The 24,963-nt window shown below is 35.0% G+C and overlaps 1 protein-coding gene across 1 annotated transcript; it reads left to right on the forward strand.

Annotated features, from left to right (window-relative positions):
- Positions 1 to 47: 47 nt before the first annotated feature.
- On the forward strand, positions 48 to 24,756 carry LOC136027347 (glutathione S-transferase kappa 1-like). Its single transcript, XM_065704504.1, has 6 exons — positions 48 to 117; positions 1,919 to 2,032; positions 8,623 to 8,805; positions 12,005 to 12,133; positions 21,664 to 21,816; positions 24,509 to 24,756. The coding sequence occupies exons 2-6, from the start codon at positions 1,925 to 1,927 to the stop codon at positions 24,644 to 24,646; spliced, it is 711 nt and encodes a 236-aa protein (XP_065560576.1). The 5' UTR covers positions 48 to 117; positions 1,919 to 1,924; the 3' UTR covers positions 24,647 to 24,756.
- Positions 24,757 to 24,963: the final 207 nt, after the last annotated feature.

The raw sequence follows: 24,963 nt of genomic DNA on the forward strand, positions 1-24,963 counted from the left end.
CATGAAAAGCTAAATATAATTGTATTCTTATATTTTGTACTATCGCGCTATCTATCACAAAGTGGCACATAATTTAAAAAGAGAAAACCTGCCCTGTAGCTTTTGCAAAAAAAGCAGGTAAATACATTATGACTGACCACATTTAAAGCAAACACACAAGTAAAGTCAAGTTTGCAGGCTACCCTTGGATTTTGAATTTTATTCTCTCCAAAACTGTTTGATTACTTTTCTGACAATGCACCCATCACTCCTAATGGTCCCAGATATAGGCCTAGCCCATAATTTCAAATAGCCTATTTATATGTTCAATTAATTTAGCCAGGATGAAAGTGAGGCTTTAATTCTAAGAGCAGTCCAGTAAACAAGGAGACATGTTAAGAAAACAACTCTTATTTCATATAGAATATTTATTCATATGTAGAATAATATGTATCATGTTTTCATATGTAGAATAATCCTAGTTAATATATTTTACAGGGAGGAGAACCTATATCTTTACTTCTTTCCTTGCATTTATTGTTGAATTCTCATTGAAATTCTCTTCCCGTATGAGAAGTCTCTCCATGGAAATATGCTCCCAAGTACCCCCCCCCCTCAACTCTCCCCCTAAACCAAAAAAATCCCCCTGAAAACATCTCTACACTTCCCATAACCATTACTATATGCAAACACAGGTCAAAGTTTTCAATTTGCAGCCCCTCCCATAGGGACTGCAGGGGAGCAAGTTGTCCCTAAAGACATAGTCATTAGGTTTTTTGATTATGGTGAATAAATTGGCTATCTCAGAATTTTGATCTTGTGACTTTGGGGAAAAAATGAGTATGGGAGGGGGCCTAGGTGCCCTCCAATTTTTTTGTCACTTAAAAAGGGCACTAGAACTTTTGATTTATGTTAGAATTTCAAAACAAATCAAAATTAAGTTCTGATGGTGAGAACTTTGAACCAAATCAAAATTCGGTTCTGATTTTGTGATTTTCACTAAGATTATATGACTTTTAGGGGGTGTTTCCCCCTAAAGTTTCCCTCAGGCTTGTAACTTTTGATGGATATAACTGATCTTGAAGAAACTTGTATATTTAAAATCAGCATTAAAATGTGATTCTTTTGATGTAACTATTGATATCAAAATTCCATTTTTTAGAGTTTTGGCTACTATTGAGCTGGGTTGCTCCTTACTACAGTTTGTTACCATGAACTGTTAAAGCTAAGGCTTTAACAGTTAGCTTGTAATAAATTACAAGCTAAGGCTAATCTCAAAAAGGCTATAATAAATGCTAAATATAATTACTGGAATAACTTTGCAAATAGTCTATCTAGAGAAACATGTGAGCCAATCATACATAAACACATAAGCCTCATCTGTGGAAGAAAACATTTCCCAGCCCACTCCAGTTTGAGCTATAATATAATAATACCCATCATGATAATAGCCCAATTATCATGCACAAAACTAGATAGAGTAATATACCAAGCCCTTGTAGATGAGTTGGCAGGCGTGTGGCTGAAAATGTCCCACAAGGATGGATGGGACCTAAGTAAGTATTTACCAACTGTTTTTTTCCCTTTTTTTACTGATTTGTAAAGGAGCCATGTTTGGACATAATAATGGGGTGTCATTTTAGTCCTTTCCCCCATAAAAGTTTCAGGATATCAGTCTTTATGCCCTCCCCCCTCTTTTTAGGCCTGGATGTTTACACAGTCAATCTATGCAAGCTTATTAAAACATAAAAACAGGCTATTGGAAAAGGATTTGATATGTAATTGCAAGTTTGCAATTGTTTGTTTGTTATTTAATTTTTTTTATTGTTTGTAGTTTTGATTTATATTATAATTACAAAAACAGAGGAAATAAGTTTTTATTGTAAAACAAGTAAAATGCTTATTTTTGGCTATTTAGCACAAACTGTTTTCTTTCCAGAATATAATGATGCTTGATAAGGCTTTGTTGTCATCTGTTGGAGCCACTGGAAACCGAATAAAGCTTGAATTATTCTATGATGTTATATCACCATATACATGGTTTGCCTTTGAGGTAAGGACTTGTATAAATTTAGTATTTCAAGCTTATTCCATTTCAACTTGGGAAAGTCAAGAACAGTAAAACTCCACCATTATAAATTCGGATATTATTGAATATGACATTTGTTAAACTCATGGCACAGTAAGAAACCTCTCATTCCCAAAGCACATTCCCTGTCTTTCCATTAAATTTTTGGCAAAAAATTAAAATGCTTTTCTTCTAAAATGGCGAAAACGTTTTTTGCTTCTTTTTATTGGAAAGACAGTCATTTTCAAGTTAAAATGATCTTCTTACTGGAGAAATATATTCATGTTTCCTTACAATTTAGTAAAAAAAAACAACTTTGGAGGCTAGCAAATTTTCTTCTCTGTAAACTGTAAAATGTAAATCCCAAAACCCTTTATGCTTTTCACTATTGGTCAGTTCAGTGCAAAAATTTGTAATCCTTCTTTTCCAAAAAAATAATGTGGTAAATGTTTTAAACCAACAGTAAAAAGTCTGAATATTTGGGATCAGATCAGAGGCGCCATTTAGGGGGGGGGTTAGGGGTGGGCAAGTGCCCACCCCAGATTTTCCAGGGGGTCCAAGTTTCCACCACAAAGGGCCCTTTTCTGGCCATAATTATCCATTATGTCCAACATAATCCATTCTGTTCAAATGATTTGAACTGACTGCACACCTATTAGCCAAAGATTGTAATTACCTGACAACCCTTGGGGTAATTATGCTATTTGCTATTAATCATTGTAAACTTTGAAAGTAGGTTAGATTCATAAATAAACTCTCAAGTTGCATCAAATGCCCCATGCCCACCCCAAGATTTGGCCCAAATGGCGCCTCTGGGTAAGACAAAAGAAACTAGTTGGCTATTGCAGGAGAATTTAGACCTACATTTCACTAAAAAGCAGCATATTTCAGTCAAGCAATTCTTATAATCAACAGTCTTTGAAAATTCTAAAGATCAAGTATTTTAATGTATTGCCAAAAGTATATGGAAGCAATAGTGCCTGTGGCACCATTTTTGGTTGCCTGTATATTGGGCTAGTATTTTTAAAAAAATACAGGTCTCTGATTGTGTCGAGAATTGGAGCACATGTTATATTGGATTCTAGAGTTATATGGTAACACCATAGCTCAACTTGGTATGGAATTTGCTTCAGTTAGTCTTATAAGAAAGGTTTTTCTTTCTTTAAGTCACTGTTTTGCTTGGGAACTGGCTTTCATGGGTAAGTATTTCGAGCCTAGAAATATATTTGGACATAACTTTTAGGAAGTGCCCAAAGTGTTCTTCATTTTCTTGATTTGTACTTAAGAACCTCTCTGGTCAAAAGATTGAACAATACATCTAAATAATACCCTTTCTTTGTCGGGTCTTATGATTTAAGTAGTCAGATAGGCAAAATGCTAATCCAACTGTTAATAATCTTATAGCTGATACCTACCTAAGGATGGGTTTAGCCATGATTTTGAAATGATACGTGCTAGGCATGCAAGATTGCCTAGCATCTTACATCTAATTACGTCTGGCAGAAATCCAATTGTAACTAAAATCGTTTTTTTTTCCAGTGGGGCTGCATTTCAACATCAACAATCCAGATTACCTATCTCTGAATCACATATCTGAAAAATCAATTAATCACACACTCATTACTGTGAGCAGGCTCTTCTGCCGACTCTCCTAAAATTTTAGCAAAATAAACAGAAAAAAATAGAAAGTATAATTAAAGTAAATGTATGGACGAAATGGCAATATATGTCCCCTATCCTCTACTTGAAAGAATGCTGGTGCCCTTTCTGGATAGTTGGCTAATATTAAGGTAAAACTTTAAATGAGTTATTGTGCTCTTTTAAAGCTGTAAGACTAAAATCTTTTCAATATCTCTAGGGGATTTTTTTTTCAGAGGTTTTTTGTCTAGTTTTAGATTCTTTTTGTTTTAGTGATAGACGTTTTTAGCTCTGGCCATTGACCTAAAGTATTTCGAAGTTTTTCTGTTTTAATGTTTTGTTGAAGAGGGAGGGGAGGGATCTCAATAAAATGAATTGTCTAAGTTGATTTTAATATTCATAGTTATTTTTCAATAGTTTGGTAATGCATCTTAAGTGAAGTTTGAAAAATAGTATGTTTCTTAGTCCTGGGGAGTAAAGTCACCAGACTATTCATTTGATGCTGTTTTTCTATATATTGCTTAGCTGGAATAAAAATTAGGGCGTTTATCTTCTTTTTGCTTACAACTTCTCTTTTCTTGTTAAGGCTGTGTAGCCAAGATTTTGATTTAAGATTTTAACATTAACATTAATTAAAGTTAACAAATCAATTGCTTGTAAAAACTCATAAGGGTTTCCCCGGGTCTACTTCCACAATGTTGGGACTGTATGACATTTTCGAATTTCGAACAGTCATCCTTGTTCCTTCGGATATCACTGAGTTTATTGAATAAAATTATCCAATGAATGAAATATTTTTCCTGGGTGATGATGTGAGTGACAAAAAAGAGCATCTTCTTCTCCTCCAGTATGATGTCCTTCGGATTAATGTGAAGTGGGAGTAAGGCATATAATGTAAACTATTTTGGTTTATAAGATAATGTAATCAATAAGATAATGTTTTGGTATAAGGCATATAATGTAAACTTTATTTCGGTCTATAAGATAAAGAAAATCTGGCCATTATAAGTTTTAATGTCATTTAAATGAACAAAGCTTGCTTGTTCTATTTAACTTTCACCCTTTTCCACTTTTTTCATTATACATGTAAGAATGACGTGTTAATTAATACATATTGAATTTATTTTTCATTTCATAAAAGAGACAATACTTCTTAGATTCAGTAAGCTTTGTTTTTCTTTTAGTAAAGTCAGAGTGAAAATTTGATCTTCAATTTGTACCAGGTTTTCATGCATAACCCTCTGGAAATATATTTCTGAACTACCCCAGTACGTGGAAACTTTTCTTCTCCAATCACTTTCTTATGCATTATTCAACTTCTAGAACCTTGACTATTATTTTTGAAACGTTTCTTAAAATACTCTTATTCCTTCCAAAAAAAAATTATGCTCTCGTAAAAATTGATGGCGGATGTTTTTGCGGAAAAGGTAAGAGTTACTCTGAATCTATATTTGTCTGTACTTAGAATAAATTTAATCTTTCAAACTTTGATTTATCGTTAATTTTTTCTCATATTTTCTTTTTCCCATCGTTATATTTGCTCTCTAGAAACATAAATGAAACATAAATGAGTTTGTTATGTTTGAAAAAGTGGGAATCGAATGCATTTGAACCTTTGAAATTTGTCTAATAATCCATGAAGCTTGTGATGATGAATTTCAAGTACAGTTGATTTATTGTTCTCAGTCAAATCTCACATCAAAGCAAAGAAATACTTCAGTTTTAATTTGCGTTTCCACACAATTTTTATTCTTTAAATTGTTTTTAATCCTGCCAGATTTATAGATATTAAAACTATCTTAGTGTTGGGGAAAATTCTAAAAGAAAGTGTAAGGCACGTTTATGGTGCTCCTGCAGTATAATGGTGAAAGAACGTGGTATGTTTTTTTTCTGAATTGTCATGGACAAAAGAGGGTATTACTAAAGCCATTTAGCACGTTTTAAGCGTCTGTCTTAGCGCAAGCACAAAATTTTCACGGTTGTATCAAAAGATAAATAAAATTATCAAGCAGTTTGTGGCAACGAACTGTAGTAAGGAGTGACCCGGCTCAATAGTAACCGAAACTCTAAAGTACGGAATTTTGATACAAATAGGCATTTAAAGTCCAAAAGAATTGGACTTTAAATTCTGGTTTTAAATATATAGAATTCATCAAGTTTAGTCTTTCCCATCACAAGTTACGAGCCTGAGAAAGTTTGCCTTATTTTCGAGAAAAGGGAGAAACGCCCCCTAAAAGTCATAAAATCTCAATGGAAGTCACACCATCAGATTCAGCGTATCAGAGAACCCTATCTGTAGAGGTTTCAACCTCCTATTTGCAAAAATTTGGAATTTTGTATTTTTGCCAGAAGAAAGATAGCGGATGTGTGTTTATTTCTTTGTTGGTTTTTTGCTTCCCCAGGGGGGATCGTATCAACCCAGTGGTCTTAGAATGACTCAAGGGGGCTCGTTCTAACGGAAATTAAAATTTCTAGGGTCCTTTTTAAGTGACCAAGAAAATTTGAGGGCAACTAGGCCCCCTCCCCGCTCATTTTTCCAAGTCGCCGGACGAAAATTTTGAGATAGCCATTTTCTTCATCGTAGTCAAAAAGCTAATTACTATCTCTTTGAAGATGACTTAATCCCCCACAGTCCCCGGAGAAAGACTGCAAGTTATGAAGTTTGGAAATTGTTTACATATCGTATTGGTTATTGGAAAGCATACAGACGTTTTTAGGGGAGATTTTTTCGTGTGGGGGGTGTTACGTTGGAGGATCTTTCCACAAAAGAATTTATCATGGGGGAGGAGAATTTCCATCAGGGAGTGCTGGATATTCCAGCATTATTTAAAAAACAAAGAGAAATTATATAAAAAAACGTAAGGAGCAGCATTAAAACTTCAAACGAACAGAAACTATTACGTATATGAGATGTTTGTCCCCTTCTTAATACCTCGCTCTTTACCCTAAAGTATTTTTAGTAATTTCAAAAGAGCTATTTATTCTAATTAAACGACTTTTGTGATTCAGGAGTCATTCTTAAAGAATTGGAACAAAATTTGAACTTTAATGTAAAGAGCGAGGTACTGACGAGGGAGCGAACCCCCTCATACATGTAATAAAAATATACAAATACAGAAGTTCGTTACGTAAGTTAGTTCGTAAGTTACGTATATTTATTACTAATAAAAACTTCCGTAAATAAAACTAAAAGTTCTAGTGGTCTTTTTAAGTAAAAAAAGAAATGGAGGGCAACTAGGCCCCCTCCCCGCCCGTTTTTCTCAAAATCGTCCGATCAAAACTTTGAGAAAGCCATTTAGCCAGAAAAAGCAAAATTAATATGCCAATTTCGTTTTATTATTAATGTACGATGAGCCAAAATCAAAACCTGAATTAATTCAAAAACGTTCGGAAATTAAATAAAAAAACAAGTTTTTCTAACTGAAAGTAATGAGCAACATTGAAACTTAAAACGAACAGAACCCGTATATGAAAAAGGGTGGCCCCTCCTCAACGCCCCGCTCTTTACTCTACAGTTTGACTCTGTCACAGTTCTACTTTAAAAAAAAAACTTTAGCGTAAAGAGCGGGGCGTTGAGGAGGGGACAACCCCTTTCATATACGGATTAATTCTGTTCGTTTTAAGTTTTAATGTCGCTCCTTACTTTCAGTTAAAAAAACTTGTTTTTCTTATTTATTCAGGTGTAAAGGGCCATTCAAATTAGTTCGTTAACTCCCGTGGGCAGTCATTACATCTTCTTGAAATTAAAGTAAGGTCATTCCAACCATATTTTGAACTATTAAGTATTTGTGCGCAAAGGTTTCTCCATTTTCGTTGGCTTTGGCGAAATTTAAATAGTCACAAGGTAAACTTGGTGTAGAGGTCAGTAATCTATATTTTACCTCCTTCTTTATTTGTGTGTATCCAATTTTTGGCGCATGTGTATGGTTTTATTTAAAAATATTTATCATTTTTGAAATTAAAATACCATGTTTTGAAATTGATTTTTCGCGACGAAGTTTGTATTTTTTTTTTTTAACATCTTCATTGACAGTTTGATCAGTGATTGCTTGTTTGGTCAAAGTACGGGATTATTGTTTTGATATTGTGGAAGCTCTATCTTGTGTTTGAGCAGCTGTGCTTTTCTCTGGCGGAAAAGGGTTCAAGGATTCAGAAAAAAATCATATTTATTTGTACCTAATCTGCGGGGTCCTTTAAGCATAATGTTGGAGATAGAAACAGGGAATTGACCAAACTGCACAGAAACAGAATAGGCTTAGTGTCTACTCTACATGAGTTGAATTTCACATTGTTGAATTTCAACATGAGTTGAATTTCACATTGTTGAATTTCAACAATGAAATTCGTCAACACTGACGAATTTCAGTGTTGAATTACAGTACATCTTCACTCGAAAGTGTCAATTTTGGCTATAAAAATGTTATAGAAATTGGTTATAAAAACGGTTATAAAAATTGGTCATTTGTTCCTTTGAGTCTAAAAGTAAAATGAACTATTAAAAGTAGCAAAAAATAAGTTTTCTGTAGTGCTCAGGACATGTTTTCTTACACAAAAAATCCCCTTAGAAAAGGCGGGGCCCTATCCCCTATCCCCTTCTCTCTGTGTACATCACTGATCTGAATCCATGGTGCTCGAAGAATTTCCAATTTAGGGTTAAATTCAAGTGCAAGCTCCATTGGATAGCCTTACAAAATTTACGACTGACAATAAGAATGAAGAAAGATCTTTGCTGTTAGTTTTAAGTATGGTATCAGAAAAAGAAGGAGGATTTTAACTGAAGTAATTTTACTTGCTCGTATCTTCTAGTATTGTTTCGGACTGGGTTAACTGTCCTGCTGAGCTTATTGAATATTTAATGAGGTAGCTCATGTAAAGGAGACTAGGTCACGACCTAATAAATTTGTTGTTGGAATTCTGAAAATTTTATTTTTTTCCAGGCTTTATGTCGCTACCAAAGTGTATGGAATATTGATTTGAAATTACGGCCAACTTTTCTTGGAGGAATAATGAAAAATACTGGCAATAAAGGGCCAATGCTACTTCCAGCTAAGGGACAATACATGTTCAAGGATCTAGAAAGAAACCAAAAGTACTTTGATGTTCCTATGAATGTACCAAGCGTAAGTTTTGTGCTGAAAAAGACAACAGGAACCAAAACTAAAAAAAAAATGATAAACAAATGTTCATGGTAATAAAGTTTCATTAAGGAACAACTTTTGCTAATAATAACCAGAAGTAAAAAAAACTGAATTTTGATAATAATACATACATAAAAAAACGCTTTTTTATGGTTATTTCCTATAAGTGAAATTCAGCAAATTTACTTTTAACTGCGACTGCTTGCGACTTCGACTACGTGTGACTACTTGCGACTGCGAATGTGACTTCTTGTCACTAAGACTGCGATTACTGGTAACTCCGACTGGGACTACCTGTGACTGCAACTACTAGTGACTGCTTGTATTTACACTACTTGTGACTGCAGCTATTTACGACTTCTTGCAACTAAGACTGCCACTACTTGCGACTGTGACTAATTGCGGCAGCAAATGCGACTAATCCTGCGATTGTGATGGTGACTGTGACTGACACTGCTATTGCTGCTGCTACGACTATTGGACTAAATTAAAAGACTTTTAAAGACATTAAGGTTGTCAAAATCGCAATACCTCAGGAACAGAATAGTATATTCAGCTGAAACTTCCATAGAAGGGTTAAGGGGATGTAAGAATAAATCGAAATACACTATTTGTGTCCAGATTTTCGAAAGGGCGTTTGTGCAATACCCTATGAATAGCTAAAGAGAGCGCGATGGACCTTTTAGAGTATGTTGTCGGGGATGTCCAACTTAATCATACTTAAAATAAGACACTGCGTCCAAGGTTGTCAAAAAGGTGCATCTACAATATACCAGGAACGTCTAAGGGTAATAAGTTGATATTTTAGGGTGAATTACGGGGGATGTTGAACTAAATCAAAAGAAACTATGTGCATCCAGGTTCTCAAAAGGGTGTATCTGCAATATCTCAAGAATCGCTAAGGATAAGATGATTAGGATCAGAGGGTAACAGGAAAGTTATAATATGATTCCGATCAGAATGGATTTAGCCCAACGATTGTGCAGCCTTCAATCATTTATTTGAATAGAATTTCCCTCTAATCATCCATCAAATGTTCTATAGTACAACCATTATTAAAATTTAATTTTGATTCTTAAGAAGAAAAGCCATCAAACTTTTCTACAAATATTCCCTTTATTAATTTATAAAATAAAACACGTCAGTTAAAATAAACAGAAATTAATTAAAAGAGCTTTTTCCACACAATAAAAAGTTTTTCAAAGAAAAGTAACGAGCTACATTGAACCAAAGACGAGGAGAAGTGAAGCCAAAGAATAATTCTAGCGTAAATGAAAATAAATCACTACCGATGAATAATTAAAACACAAATTAATTTAATTACAAAAGTTCTGTTAAATAATCAGGTCAAACTTGAAAGAAACAAAATTACCACATACAAGAGTAGGTCTGACGTCTTATATGCTTTTCAAAGAGAACTTCATTCATGCTTTACTAAAAACAAAATATATTTTAAACGTTTTCTCTTTTATAACCTTAACAAATCCGATCTTATTGAAGATTTTAGAATAAACATGAATAGCTTATATATTAAACTGTCAGTCTACATTCATTACTCTTTTTTTCCATTAATCTGCGTTATTATGGTGATTTTCTTTCTTTTTTATTGTTGATATTGTGACATCAAATGTCGTTCTGGTTTTTAGAAGGCATATTGGGCAGTAGTCTTACTCCTGTTTGTTATAATTTCTTTTCGCAAATAAGTTTGATTTGATTATTTATTGTAATTTCTGTTCGCGTTTTCATTTTTTAATTTTGAGTTTTATTTATTCATTGACAGTGAATTACGTTTGTTTTACAATAGAATTGTTATTTGGCTTTATCTCTGCATGTCTTTGGTCTACTATAACTCTCATTTTTATTTGAAAAACTTTTTTTGTGGAAAAGCTTCTTTTTTCGTTAATTTCCTAAAAATGGAAATATATTTTTAATATTTCGTTCCGTTGAGCTCAGAAACTTTTGACTTAAAATTTGTTTTCAAAGAAATAAGCCCTCTCCCAAGTTTCTACAAGCACCCCTTCCATGCAAAGTGGCCAGGTAAAAAAAAAAAATCAATACATTGAAGTCATATGGCTCTTTTACTTGCAGGCAACGCTAGGGTGTTTACTTTGACATGACCACCTTGCTGTTTCCAAATCTCTAGTGAGGAGAGCATGGCTAATGGATATCCTTTCCGCAATTAGTAAAAGTAGAGGAGAATAGGAAATTATAAGTTACAACGAGCAGGGTGATAGGCAAGAGGAATAAAAAATTAATGGCTTCAAAGGGGTAGAAATCAAAGTTTATTTTTAAAATTATCAAAAACATTCATTTTTTTCTTTTCTTCTTAAAACTCTGTTTATAAAATAAGAATAATGGTTGACAAATATTATTCTTTAACAGGGTGAGGGTTTCTCTTTGCTGTCTCTTCACTGCGCCAAAATCTTCAGTGTAAAAAATAATTTTTTTTAGACTTAGGCCCTCCTGCGTCTGGATGTAAATAAGACAATGACAGTTGACCTAGATTCAGTCGATCTCGAGCTAAGAGTCAAAGCTCATTCAGTTATGTTTGACGATTTATTCCCTTCATCTCCAGGATCCGACCAAACATAATGTGATATCTTCCTCTTCTTCGTTGCTTGGCTCAGAACTATAGATCGTGGAGAAACGTCTTTCGCCCCATATGCCTCTAATATCGCCATCTCTTCTGTCTGATTCCATTGGCTTCTAATGGATGTCTGCACTGAATATATATTTGAGGGTTAGAAGAAGTTTACAGTATGTTCGATTAAGCTTTTGACGATTTATCATCAAAACCACGAGTGGGCTTGTGAAATCTGGTGAATGCGGTTCACTGTTTGATAGAAGCCAATTCGGAATTGATTTTTTTTTTTCAGAAACCACTAAATTAAGAATATCTGCTCATTGAAGAAAACATGCTAGATCATGCTGAAGGTTGCAGCAAAAAAAAAAAAATTGCTGCAAAGTGTTTTATCTGAAAAGTGAAATTTAAAAGTAGTTGCAGTAAATAGTCCTAAGACTAAAAAAAAGATTGGTGTAAATAGAGAAAGAATTTTTGTAGGGGAAGAATTGAATTTATTTATTTATTTATTTTCCATGGCCGTTGTGACTTTGAAGCATTAAATATGTATCTATCTATTTATCTATAGGAATAATTCTGTAATTGTTGCTATTATTTTAGGACCCTTTTGAGATGATAATGAAAAAAGGTAGTATTCGCTCAATGAGGTTTCTGACTTGGATTGATATGAACAAACCAGAGTATTTGGAAGAAGTATCTCGACAGCTTTGGATGCGGAACTGGAGTAGGGTACGAATATTCCCTATTGACTTTTTTGAAACTAATAAGATTAGGAATTTACGCTTCAACTGACGCTATAAGCTAGATCCCTTAGAGTGGCTGCTATGTGGCCAAGGTTTTGCCTACTGGATTCTTTTTTCCATTTATTCGTCTTTAAGTTTATAAAAGATGAAGTTCTCTTAGAAAACGCCTCTCGGCCATTGGAGAACCTTGTCTAAGTTTTCTATGACATTTCGTTGTACATGACGGACAAAACTAAGTTTTGTTTTTACAATAGCTTGAAAAAAACATGAGAGATACATTGCTCTTTACTAATCACTGCTGTTGTGTTGACTATGAAAAGCAGTAAAAACAATGATATTTGTATGTAGTTTTAGAAATTTGGTCAGGATTTGTCTACAGGGTATCTTCTGCAGTCTGTTACGTGTCAATATGTCAGAAACATAGGTTTGAACCAAAATATTGTCTTTTTCATGCTGATTAGCCTTAGCAGGAAATGCGGTATGGGGATGTTTATTTTTTTAATCTGACATATCTTTAAAAAAAAATATTTGTTTTTGATTTTTTTGTCAAAATTCACCTAGCAATAGTTCTAAACATTCTTATCTTAGGGAAGATTAGTATGGGAATTAGAAAACACAATCTTAAAAGGGCAAAAAAGTAAGATATAGGGAGCACTGAGGGGTTTTACTTGTTGAAGAGCTAGCTAGTCTCTTTCTATGTACAATTTTGTGATCAGCGGTTTTTCAAATTCACGTGCTGCCTATCTAATGAGACACTTCCTACTTTTGATCCTTGTAAATTCCAAATATGTTATATCGTTTTCTCTTTAATACTAATCAGTATTAGAAAGAAGTTCTGGTTTAGTTGTGACACTCGACTTTCCACATATTCCCTGTTTCGTCTATTTTTAGTAGGTCGGTGTCTATAAAGCAGTTACAATGAACCACTCATCAAACAACTCGTGGTGATGAAGTGCAAGTTGAGACCGACCCGCGCTAGTAACCAAATTCTAAAGGGAGTAGTTTTGATAACAGTGAATATAAGCCTAAAAATGTTTTGCTTTTTTGGTGACTTTAAATGCGTAAAAATTATTAGGTTTGAAGCAATTCACCAAAAACTGCAAGCTTGATTCATTTTTGGGAAAGGGTAAAAAAAGACAAGGGGTGGGGTGAAATTCATGAGAATTGAACGAACAAATTCAGTATATCAAAGAACCCTGTTGCAGAGAAATCAGGCCTCTGTATACAAAAATGCACAATTTTTTTTCCGAGAAGAATGATCACAGATGCGTGTTTATTTTTTTTTTTCACGTGTTATCGTATTAAGGTATTAAACCAATGTTCCCAAACTATTTCATTCAATAAAAATCATTCAAAGTTTCATTCAAAGAAACAGGGAAAGTTTAATTCAATAAAAGTTGAAAGTCGTATTCCCTGTTCCAATTAGCCAAAAAATGTGCCACAGTAGAATGGCATTTTCTCCCGTTTGCGGCGTGGGGCAACAATTTTTGTCCACAAATTATGAACTAGCTAGTCGATTTAAAGTTACGCGAATATCATTAATCGATATTTTCAGGTTGAGAGTCAGTAATACCGCCTAGTGGCTCGTCCTTTCGTGACCATGGACGTGGTCCGTAGAAAACAAGGGGTAAAATAGACTTGTAATTTAACTAGGTTGATTTATTTGGGGCTTGATAAGATTACGTGCACTGTTAAATTGTATCAGCTATTATGGAGGAGGACCAGTAAATCTTGGTCTAGATAAGGGTAAACCTTGGTCTAGATTGGTCTAGATAAGCCTGATATTATGATCCAATTTTCTAACTCCTTGAGCCTTGAGATAAATATAGGATGTTTGGGCTGGGCAAAAATTATAATCTAATCCCCCTTCATTGTGGGATGTTTTTGGACTGAGTCTGTAATATAGGGTGCTGTGCGGAGGGCATTGGTCCTCTTTGATTGTAGAAAATGTTTCTGTTATGTAACATAAATGTTTATATTCATATTCTTGCTGACATAAAAGGTGAATTGGTCGGTGGGGGCATCATGCCAGGAGCTTTGTTTTGACCGAGATTACATTGAGTATTACAAAAAGGCTGGTATACATTTTTCAAAGTCTTCTTGTTTTCCTCGGGGCAATGAACCCTTGCCGATGTCCACGGGGGAATTCCCTGTAAAGGAATATTTTTTTGAAGAACTCACATTGAAAACAGTAGAAATGAGGTCCCTAAAATTCATTTGAATATTTAAGACCCCCCCCCCCCGCCTTCCTACTAAATATTTGGGTAGTGAAGTTTTTTTAGGTATGATCATCATTCTCGGAGTATTGTCGCATGAGCATTAAATTAGGACGAAGTAGTAGTTTCTTGGACAAAGGAAAAATTATTAGTTTCTCAATTCGAAGGCATCGAATTCGTATTGAAAAATGTAAGTAAAGACCGACCCTGTTATTAGAAACCGAAACTCTTAATAATAAGATTTCGACTACAATACGTGCATCCACAGAATCTATCATAATGGCTGATTATAAATGTGCAAAACGTCTTAATTGTAGTGTTGCTCATCAAAATTTATTAGCTCATGAAAATGGTATAATTATGAAAACAGAAATTGAACTCCCCCCAAAAAAGGTGAAGAATTATTTTTGAAGTGAAAGCGAGATTGAAAGTTGAAATTTGTTTTCAAGTATCAGGCCTTAGAATACCTCGGCATAAGATGTGACAATGGCATCAGAAGCTCTTTGTCATTCACTGTTGAACAAGTCTTGGCTCTTGCCAGACCTAGTTATGCAAAACTAGTTGCACTTTTTTTCTATTTTTAACTCGTATATTCTTGCCAGATTTTATAACGTAGTTTCCTTGCCGATTGTCTGCTTCTCAGTTCCATATGACATTGGTTGTCGCACACAGGTTATCCTAAAATCCGATGCAAATTTTTTTAATATCAAAACTTTTTTTGGGGATTACCGTTACATACACAAAATATGCTTGGATAAATACATATACAGAATAGACGAAATATGGTTAAATATACTTATAGAATAGGGGAATTAAAACATAAAATTGCTCAAAAGAATATGTAGTACAAAAATTTTACCAGTGATTGAATATGAAGCAGAGATTGGGGGTGGAGGAGCGGTTCAGCGGCTCAGCCGGAGTCCTTCTGGCTCCAGTACTATAAAGTTTTTAGACTACATTAGACAGCTTAATTGTAAATTCCGAATATCAATATGGGCCTGTTTTCTTTAGAGCTCCGCAGGCTTATTTTGAGGCTTAAATTATGATTGAGGTTAATAAGACTAAGCGAAGACAGACTAGTTGGAACTACATATGGAGAGTCTTTAAAAAACGGTTGGAAAATCTCTTGGCCGTCCCAGCGATTACTAGAAAGAGTGGAATACTAGAAAGAGTGATAATGTGTTATTTTTAGAATGATGGTCTTGGTCCTCGTGATTTACCTTGAGATTTAGAGAATCACATGTGTTTTTGTAGAGGGTCCAGAATTTCAGAATTAGCAGGGATTTGCCGGCAATTCAACAAAATTGAGGCATTATAATCTGGCTAAACCTAGTTTTGGAGGGAAAATTAATTTAGATCTAACTTACCGCGTAAGATTTTATGTCGATGGATATAACTAAGGCCACATTCTTTCCAATTCAAAGCAGACAAAATTTATTTGATAGAAAAATAGAGTTTTCCAAAAGGGGATATGCTTGTCCCTTACGTAAGGAGAATGTTGAAGATTTGGTCCAGTTTCTTGGGGAATGCTCGATGCTTTCTGATTTCAGGTGGGATTTCAGGTGGACGTTTTTATATGGTACTCATTTGTATCTTCCTGACTTTTTTCCATGTAGTAACCCAATAGCGATAACTCGAGCTGTGTTTATATAGATAAATGTTTAGAAAGGAAAAGTTAAAGAAGGAAGGAAGGTCTCTAGATGAGGTATTTTTTTGCTCTGTGTTCTCTTTTTGTGTACTTTAATATTTTGGTTTGTTAACCTCTACCATGTGTTGTATATATTTTTGTGTTTGTATGGCCCCTAGGCTTTTGAATTACATTGATGATCTATAATGCTTATACCCTGAATAAGAAAGTTTTACCACTAATATAAACTTACTGTCATACTTTTCAGCTTTCCTAGTGATGTTTTGTTCCAAGAGAGATAGTAAATTTTGAAATCATTTTGGTTTATTATTCCTCTCCTTAAAGATTGTATATTTTCGTTTTGTTGTGCGTTTTTGTTTTTATACTCTACTGCTCAACGTGTTTTGAGCAGCCTATTAACGGATTGAATTAAGTATAAGTGATCCGTTATTATAGACGATACAATTAATAAAATTAATAGCACTCTACCTTACCTTACCTTACCTTAGATCCTCCTGAGCCATCGGTGGCGCATAGGGCGTCGATTAAGTCTCTCCATTCATCACGAAGCTGTGTGGCTGCAGTGATATCTTCCCATTGCGGAGTGAGGGAAATTTTTGCCTTTTTTAGGTCCCGATCATACTGCTTCCGCAGTGTGTGTTTTGGTCGGCCTCGTCTTCGTCTTCCTTCAGGCTGCCATTGATACACTCTTGAGGGAAGTCTGTCTTCGGGCATGAGTAGAACATGACCCAAATATGTCCATCTTCGTTTCTTCAAAACTTCGGTCACTATGGGCTGGTTTGTTTTCAGCCGGATTTCCCTATTGGTAATTTTCTGATCCCAACTGATTTTGAGGATCCTTCGAAGGCAAATGTTTTCGAATCCAAGGATACGTTTCTCAAGTTGTTGGTTGAGTTTCCAACATTCACTGGCGTACATCAATATAGACAACACATTGCTGTTGAACAGGCGCAATTTTAAACGAAGTGAGTATTTGTTGCTTCTCCAAATTGGTGTTCGTCTGTTGAAGACGCCTGATGCTTGTCCAATCCTTCTCTTGATTTCAAATGTTACATCGCCAGTATTTTCTATCCAGCTTCCTAAGTATTTATATTCTTGGACCTGTTCAACAGATTTATCGGAGCATTGAAGAGTTAGGGGGGAGCCAGATGTGGACATACTTTTTGATTTATCAACGTTGATCGACAATCCGACCTCTAGGGCTTTTTCTGAGATTTCATCAAATAGCAGCTGTAATCGATCTTTGGCGTCTTCTAGTAGTACTATATCATCTGCAAAGTCAAGATCTGTGAGTTGTTTGTTGTTGACGTTTACTCCATAGCCCGTAGACTGTCTGAGTACGTAGTCCATAACTATTGTAAATAAAAGTGGTGATAATACACATCCTTGCTTGACACCAGTCATGATTTTGAAGTATCTTGTAACTCCGTTTTCTGTTCGAAAACAGCATTCTGTTTCTTTGTACAGGGCGATAATCAGTTCTACTATCTTGGGGGGTATTCCATAGTATTTGAGGATTTTTCATAAGATTTCTTGGTCAACCGAGTCAAAGGCCTTTTCTAGGTCAATGAAAAGAAGATATAGATTTTTATTCCATTCCTTTGAGTCGTCAACCAGCATTCTCAGTGTGAAAATTAGGTCTGCACATGATCTTCCAGGTCGGAAGCCGTGTTGTTCATCTCGAAGATATTGGTCCAGTTTCTGCTGTAGGCGTTGTAATATAATAATTGACAAAAGTTTACTAGGTATCGACATTATGTTAATACCTCTCCAGTTGCCACAAACAAGCGCATCGCCTTTTTTGAAGAGCCTAATAATGGTTCCTTTCGTCCAGTCACTGGGCACTTTCTGTTCACTCCATAGCTGAGTTAGTAGCTCAACCCAAACTGTCATGCAGTCGCGGACTGAAGTTTTCAGCATCTCAGATGTAATGCCATCTACTCCTGGCATTCTTCCGTTCCTTAGCTTTCTGACAGCGGCTATGATTTCTTCTGGAGACGATGGTTCTTCATTTACATTAAGAGTCATAAATGGAGTGTCAGGAATTAGATCTTAGTCATTTATTCTCGGTCTATTTAGTAGGTTCTCGAAGTGGGTTGCCCACCTCTCGTCAATCATCAAAGGGTCTGTCAAAAGGGCTCCATTCTCGTCCTTTACTAGATTAGTCCTGTTAGGTTTGACTCCAGTCATCTCATTGGTTAATCTGTAGACTGTTTTCGAATCTCCCTTCTTTGTTGCTTCTTCCGCCAAAGCTGCTTTCAATTTCAATTTATTTCAATTCAATTTCAATTTATTCAAAAAGAAAAGAAAACACAAAACAACAATAATAATAAAGATCCTAGAAGCGAACTTGTTAAGGACCAAAACAACAAAAAATTGTAAATGAAAAAGAGAGAGAAGAAAAAAAAAGAAAAGAAAAGAGAAAACAAGGGTAATTAAAGCAAATTGAACAAACATTTAGAGAAATATAATATCAAGATTTTAGTACATTGTTATATAGCGTCCGAAAACTTGTGGATAGCTCGACACTGGAGGGTATTACATTCCATTGAATTATAGATTTATAAATTGGGGGTCGCTGGGCGGAACTAGAGATACACCTGGGGACAATGAAGGAACGGTTGGATGAACGGAGACAGTGGCCTTCAGAATTATTACTATTAAAATAAGTTAATAAGTGGGGAGGAAGATTTTTATGGTAAGCGGAATATGCAAGGGATAGATTTAACTTTTTGATGATTTGTTCAAAAGGGATAATACCAAAATCGGAGTACAAGTCCTTGGTGGGATATAGTCGTGGCAACCGAAAAACTGCTTTGACGGCACGGTTTTGAGCAGATTTTAATTTATTGGTAACTGAAGGATAAGTATTGCCCCATACAGATCCGCAGTATGAGATATATGGGTAAATAAAAGAATAATAAAGGGTGACAAGGATATCGGGAGGAAGAAAATAATTCAAACGATTAATTATACTTACCTGTCGCAAAATTATGGCTCTGATATAGGACACATGTGTTGCAAATGATAGGCAGGAGTCTATGTGGACACCAAGAAACTTGGCAACTTCGACCTGCGGAGAGGAGATTGGTAGAATATTTTAGGCCAAGTGCTGGCTGAACTTCATTTTTTTTGTAAGGGGTTTGAAATAATACCACCTGACTTTTCTTGCTGTTAATGGTCATGCAGTTAACGAGACACCACTCCTGTACTCTATTCAGAAGGGTTTGAGTAGAGGTGACGACGGATGGTAAATTAGGACCGGTGATGAAAAAGTTGCTATCGTCAGCAAAAAGTACTGGGTGCACTGATGGGCCCAGGTCCGTAATCAAATCATTAATATAAAGGAGAAAAAGTATTGGACCAAGAACAGAGCCCTGTGGGACGCCCCTCCGGACAGGTAGGGGATGTGAAGTCACCCCGCCCAGTCTCACACTCTGTACTCTACCAGAGAGATAAGAGCCGAACCATGAGAAAGGAACTCCGCGAATCCCTAGGTTATTGAGTTTACTTAATAAAACACTGTGATCAACCATGTCAAAGGCCTTTGAAAAATCCAGAAATAAGCCCAATACAGTATTTTTAAGTTCAAGTTGGGAACGTATAAACTGTGTGGCGTCTATTAGTGCATGAGCAGTTGAAAATTTGGCACGGAAGCCATATTGATGAGGAGAAATCAACGAATCTGATGACTGATTCCCAAATACAAAGGGAGAAAGACGTCGGAATATAATTCTCTCAAGCATCTTAGATATAACTGGGAGAAGTGAGATTGGACGATAATTGCTTATCTCAGACGGATCGCCTTTTTTATGAATCGGGATAACAATTGCTGATTTAAATATTTCTGGGAAGACTCCATTGGTCATAGACAGGTTTGCTATGTGCACAATGGGTTCACAAATATAGGAAGATACGGTCCTAAGAAGCTTATTACTTATGCCAAAGAAGTCAGGTGTACTACTATTAGAAGTGGATTTTTCACAATAACTGAATAGGACGGTTTTGCGGGTGGGGGAGGTTTCATATCAGGAATAGTTTGCACGACTGACCTTGCTTTATGGTGCTCAGCGAAGCTTTTAAATTCCATGTAGAGTTCATTAACCTTTCGAGTTAACGTAGCTGTTGTCTCCCCTGGCACACATGGGACCTGATCTGGCTCGAAAATCAGATACTGAGGTAGGCTGATCTTTTTCTCATCACAAAGATCAAAGGCTCGAACCATATCACTTACATTATCAGTCACTTTGGGGCGCTCAGTTACCCTAGTAATAGAGGCGTCAGCCCACAAAATCTTCTTTGCTTCAATTAACATATCTCCTTTGAAAAAATCGGAAGCAATTTTTACAATATTATCAGCTGAACAACCTGCATTTCTAGCCCGTGAAATGAAATTCAACACGGGATTCAAGACAAGTCTTTCACCTGGCATCATCAGGTGAAATGATCAAATTTCATCAAAATTCGTGGGCGGGGCCACAATAGTTGTCAGTAAAAGCAATAGCAAATCAGGTAGCAATACTCACAAGATATATATTCAGAAGTTGCGTACACAATTTTAATTATCCAAAATCCAATTATTCAAAGCAAATTGTTCACAGCACGTTACACAACTTAAATAGTTGCGTACACGATTTTAATTATCCAATTATCAAAAGCAAATTGTTCACAGCACTATATAGCATTGTACACAATTTCAATAGTTGCGCAATGAAATAAATATCCAAACAATAATCCTCTGTAAGTTAACCAACCAATATAAACTGGTTTTCATCCATATAGGTCAAAGACTGAATGAAGACTGCTTTCTGTTCAATAAATTGCCTCTTGTCGGTCCGGGCACTCTTCTTTACTTGTTTGTCTATTTCTCTATATAAGACTTGCAGAACGATTAATTCAGATGCGTCTGATGCCACCAGAATGAAAAGTTTGGCTGATTTTCTTGCATCAATTAGTTTCCAGGTTCGTTCGGAAATCCATCTTTCTTTCTTTTTCTTCTTATAGCCTAATTTCTCCTCTGCACATTATCCATTAGTGTTGGCCAATCGAGTCTCATATGGGGGGGGGGGGGGTAACCTCTTATTGCAGAGACGTTAGTTTGTTTTGGAAAATTTTATTTTATTTTCAAATTCAAATGCACTGTATGAGCTCTTATTTCTATTGAATCAAACAGGAACATGTTTGATAGCACTGTATGCGGGAGAAGTAGTTCAACAAGGCCAAACTCTTTCAACCCCCTCATAACCTCCTCTCTTTCACGTTCTCGTATATTGATCTCAGTTCTTCTATATGTTTCATTTGGTATTGCTACTTTATTTTGCTGCTTAGTACATTATTTCGAAAAGTAAATAAACTAAACGACCTCTTTTTGTTGAAGCATTGCTGTGTAACAGAACTAGGATTTAAGAATAAGGTTGAGGGAGTTGCAACCCCCCTTCATATTTAGGGTAACTCATGGTACAGAAATAGCAAATTGTTTTGCTTGATAAAACCAGACACCATTGAACCCTTAACTCTCTCCTTTCTTTCATGATTTTGTATTTTGAGCTTATATCTTTATAGATTTCATTTTGCGTTACTATCTTCATGTTTTTTTCTTATTTTATGCTAAGTTTATTACTGTTATCTTTATTTTATTGCTATTTTTTTTAGGATGAAGATATAACGCAAAATGAAAGTCTCGAAGCAGCTGCAAAAAAAGCTGGATTTCTTGATGGAGATTTGAATACTGCCCTCGCCTCTTTTGAGACACCAGAAGTGAAAAAAAGGCTCATAGATGTGACAGATGAAGCATTAGCTTATGGTGTAAGTACCTTTTATACCTGTACTTCAAAAGACAGCTTTTAAAGAAGAAATGAGAGAAAGGAAACACATACTTATGAAAACTATCATAAAATAAGAGCAACAAAACTTGTCTTCAGGCTTGCTTTAACTTTGATAAATAAGTCAGCTTAAAATAATGAAAACACTGGAGTGATTTGTGTTTTTGGGTTTGCCGAAAGATCTTTCCAAGGGGGAATAAAATTTAATTTTCTCAAATGCGACAGAACTTTAATCCCAATTATTTTTAGAAAAGCTATTCGTTTGATACCAGAAGGAATGGAGTTATCATGTGTCTAAACTCAAAAAGAAAAAAGAAATGAAAACAAAAAGAGGAATGATATGCATGCTTATAGAATTTTAATATTAGGTTGAAACTGTAGAAAAAATTGAAATAATTCTTTTGCTACCATCAACTTTGGTTTAATGAATGAAAGGCAGCCTTTTATTTTGATTTTATGAAGGAAAGACCAAAAAAAGGAACCTATAATCGAAAAAAAGTCTCAAGTAGTTGATTTTTAAAATATACACTTACTTATTTGAAGAGGAATAAAATTGAAACTTGTGGCTTTGGTTCCAAATACTATTGGTATGTCATTTGTTCAGTGAATAACTATTTTTAGCTGCGATGTGTTTGGAATAAATGTAGATGTCTGATTCTTGGGAGAAAAGGGGTATTCCTGTTGAAGATCACCAATAACTCTACCATGAACCAGTTATTAAGTGACTGGAGACTCATTTTTATTTTATCCGGAGATTGCTTAGAGTTGCAACACTGGTGTCTTTGTTTTGGATTTCTTTCTAGTGGATTGAATATATCTTCCTCGCTGAAAAATTACCGGTTAGTGTGGTAATTATTATGAAAGTTTATTTAGTTCAATATATGAATTGAGAATATTCGTGTTATTTATTTTAATGCAGGTGTGCTTTTAGGAGAAATATTCATTTGCTAAAAAAGTTTCCATTCAGCCTTTCTTTCACTTTACATATGTGAGAAGTGATTTTTTTTTTCTTTGTAGCTCATGTGATTCGTGGTTCTTTTGTTGACTTGTATGTTTCATTAACAATTTTAAACTTCCAAAAAAGTTTGTGTTCTAAGTCTGTATAAGAGTTGCTACACTTGTTGTGTCTGGCTTTTTGTGCAGGAGGGAAGGGGGCGTAATATTTTTTCTTCAGTCCTCACAAGAGAGTGTGCGCTAATGTTATTTTTTTCTTATTATGCCTGTCGTTCGCAGGCTGTTTGGCTCTATTAGTATTATGCTAATGATTTTTTTCCTTCATAAAGCTGTGCACAGCAGTCACAATGTATATTTTTAGAATCCACCTACTTCCGCTGATTGAAAGTACTTTTCTGTTTCTTGCTTAGTTTTGTTATTCCTGTTTTAGAAATTTTTTCAAAGTTTGTTGTCTCTTTAAAGAATAAAACTGAAACTAGTCAAATCATTTTTTTTTTTTTTTTGTTCTTAATAATCATTGATTAAGAAATTATTTTATTCTTAAGAATTGCACCTCTTTGCTTAGAAAAAAAAAGAGGAAACAACTATGTTGTGAATAATGTAACAAGAGTAATAGTATGCAAGTAGGAACTAGTGGATATTGATTTTTCCGATAGTGATACTACATCAGTAAGTGTTTAAGTGTCGCAATGTTTTTCACCCAGCTACAGGAGTAAAAAAAAAGAATTGATTTCATTGAATGTATGCTACACTCGAAGTGCTATGATTTCATGGAAAAACATCTTTCCATATGAAAATGATTCCCAAATTTCAGCATATTTCGATTGTGGTAAATAAAAAGACGTTGCTTTACAAGAAAACTATTAAGTTAAATTTTTTTTATGAAAAATAGGAAAAGTATAAATGATAGTGCGACAAGCCTATGGCTTTCTCCTGTATATAATAAAATAATAATAAATAGTAATTGTTGCGGACAAAAAAAAACGCTTGAAAAATTTTTCGAATATTTTTTTTCTCGGTTTTTTATAATGTCTTAAGAATCAAACAAAACAAAGAAAAACTAATATAGGCATTTTTAAATAAAAATACGAATAGAAATGTATTTTTCAAAAATTAGTGTTAATGTGAAAAAATCTAGGTGGGTCACCTTAGTTTGTGCCACTGGTAGCATATATAGTTTCCGAGTAAAAATTAAATTAAGGTAGGTAAAAAAAAGGGTAAAGAATACGCCACTGGACTTTCAGTCCCTATCGGTGGTGCTGATCTCAATTTCATGGCCATTCAGCTAGGAAGTGCAATGAGGAGGTGGGGGCCAGCCTGTGCTTTTGCACATCCTTCCTGTTTGCCTTCCCCAGATTTCTACAGGTCTCCCTTCAGAGACGGCCTAACTCTTGCTTAGCTTATAGAGTCATACCACTGACCTTCGCTCCAGACCAAGTAACCAGTGACACCATGACTCGAACCCCTTTCCTCGCGTACAAAGGATTTCAGGTCCAGCGTGCTAAACACTCGGCTAGGACGGCTCTTTAAGTAAACACGTTGCCAGTTGCAATGTTGCATTTTTTATTGCTACTCATGGACAAATTTGTGAAAATCCTGCGACTTGGATGAAGATCAGCTTTTAAATAAAATATTTGATAAGGGTTTATGCAACAGTTTTTTTTTCGCCTAATTGATTTATATAGTTTGTGTAAGCTCAAAAGTGTTTCTTTGCTTTTTAGGCATTTGGAGCTCCTTGGATTGTGGCTCACACTGCAGATGGCTCAGAGTCATTTTTTGGCTCAGATCGTTTCCCTATTTTGGCTATGACACTTGGCGAAGAATGGCTCGGTCCAAATCCATTGTCAAGTAAACTTTGATGTTGATCGTTATAATGCATATTTTATTTAATAAATACGGGAGGAATTTTATCGATATAATGGTTTCTTTTGTAAAACATAATTGTTGCTAAATATATATTGTTGGAGAATGTCAGTTTATCCTTTTAATTGATAATTTAACCTTTGCAGAATTTTGTTCAAACCGGAATGACGATAGAGTAGGCCGATTAGCTAAAGTAAGAATCATAAATACATGAACGTTAACTGAAAATATAACGTGCTACTTTTGGGGAGATTTTAGAAAACGAATTTACTTATGGGGAAATTTGAGGAAATCTCGAAAAACTTGAGTACAG

This window comes from Artemia franciscana, chromosome 5 (genome assembly GCF_032884065.1).
Source record: "Artemia franciscana chromosome 5, ASM3288406v1, whole genome shotgun sequence".
In the NCBI taxonomy this organism is placed as follows: Eukaryota; Metazoa; Arthropoda; class Branchiopoda; order Anostraca; family Artemiidae; genus Artemia; species Artemia franciscana.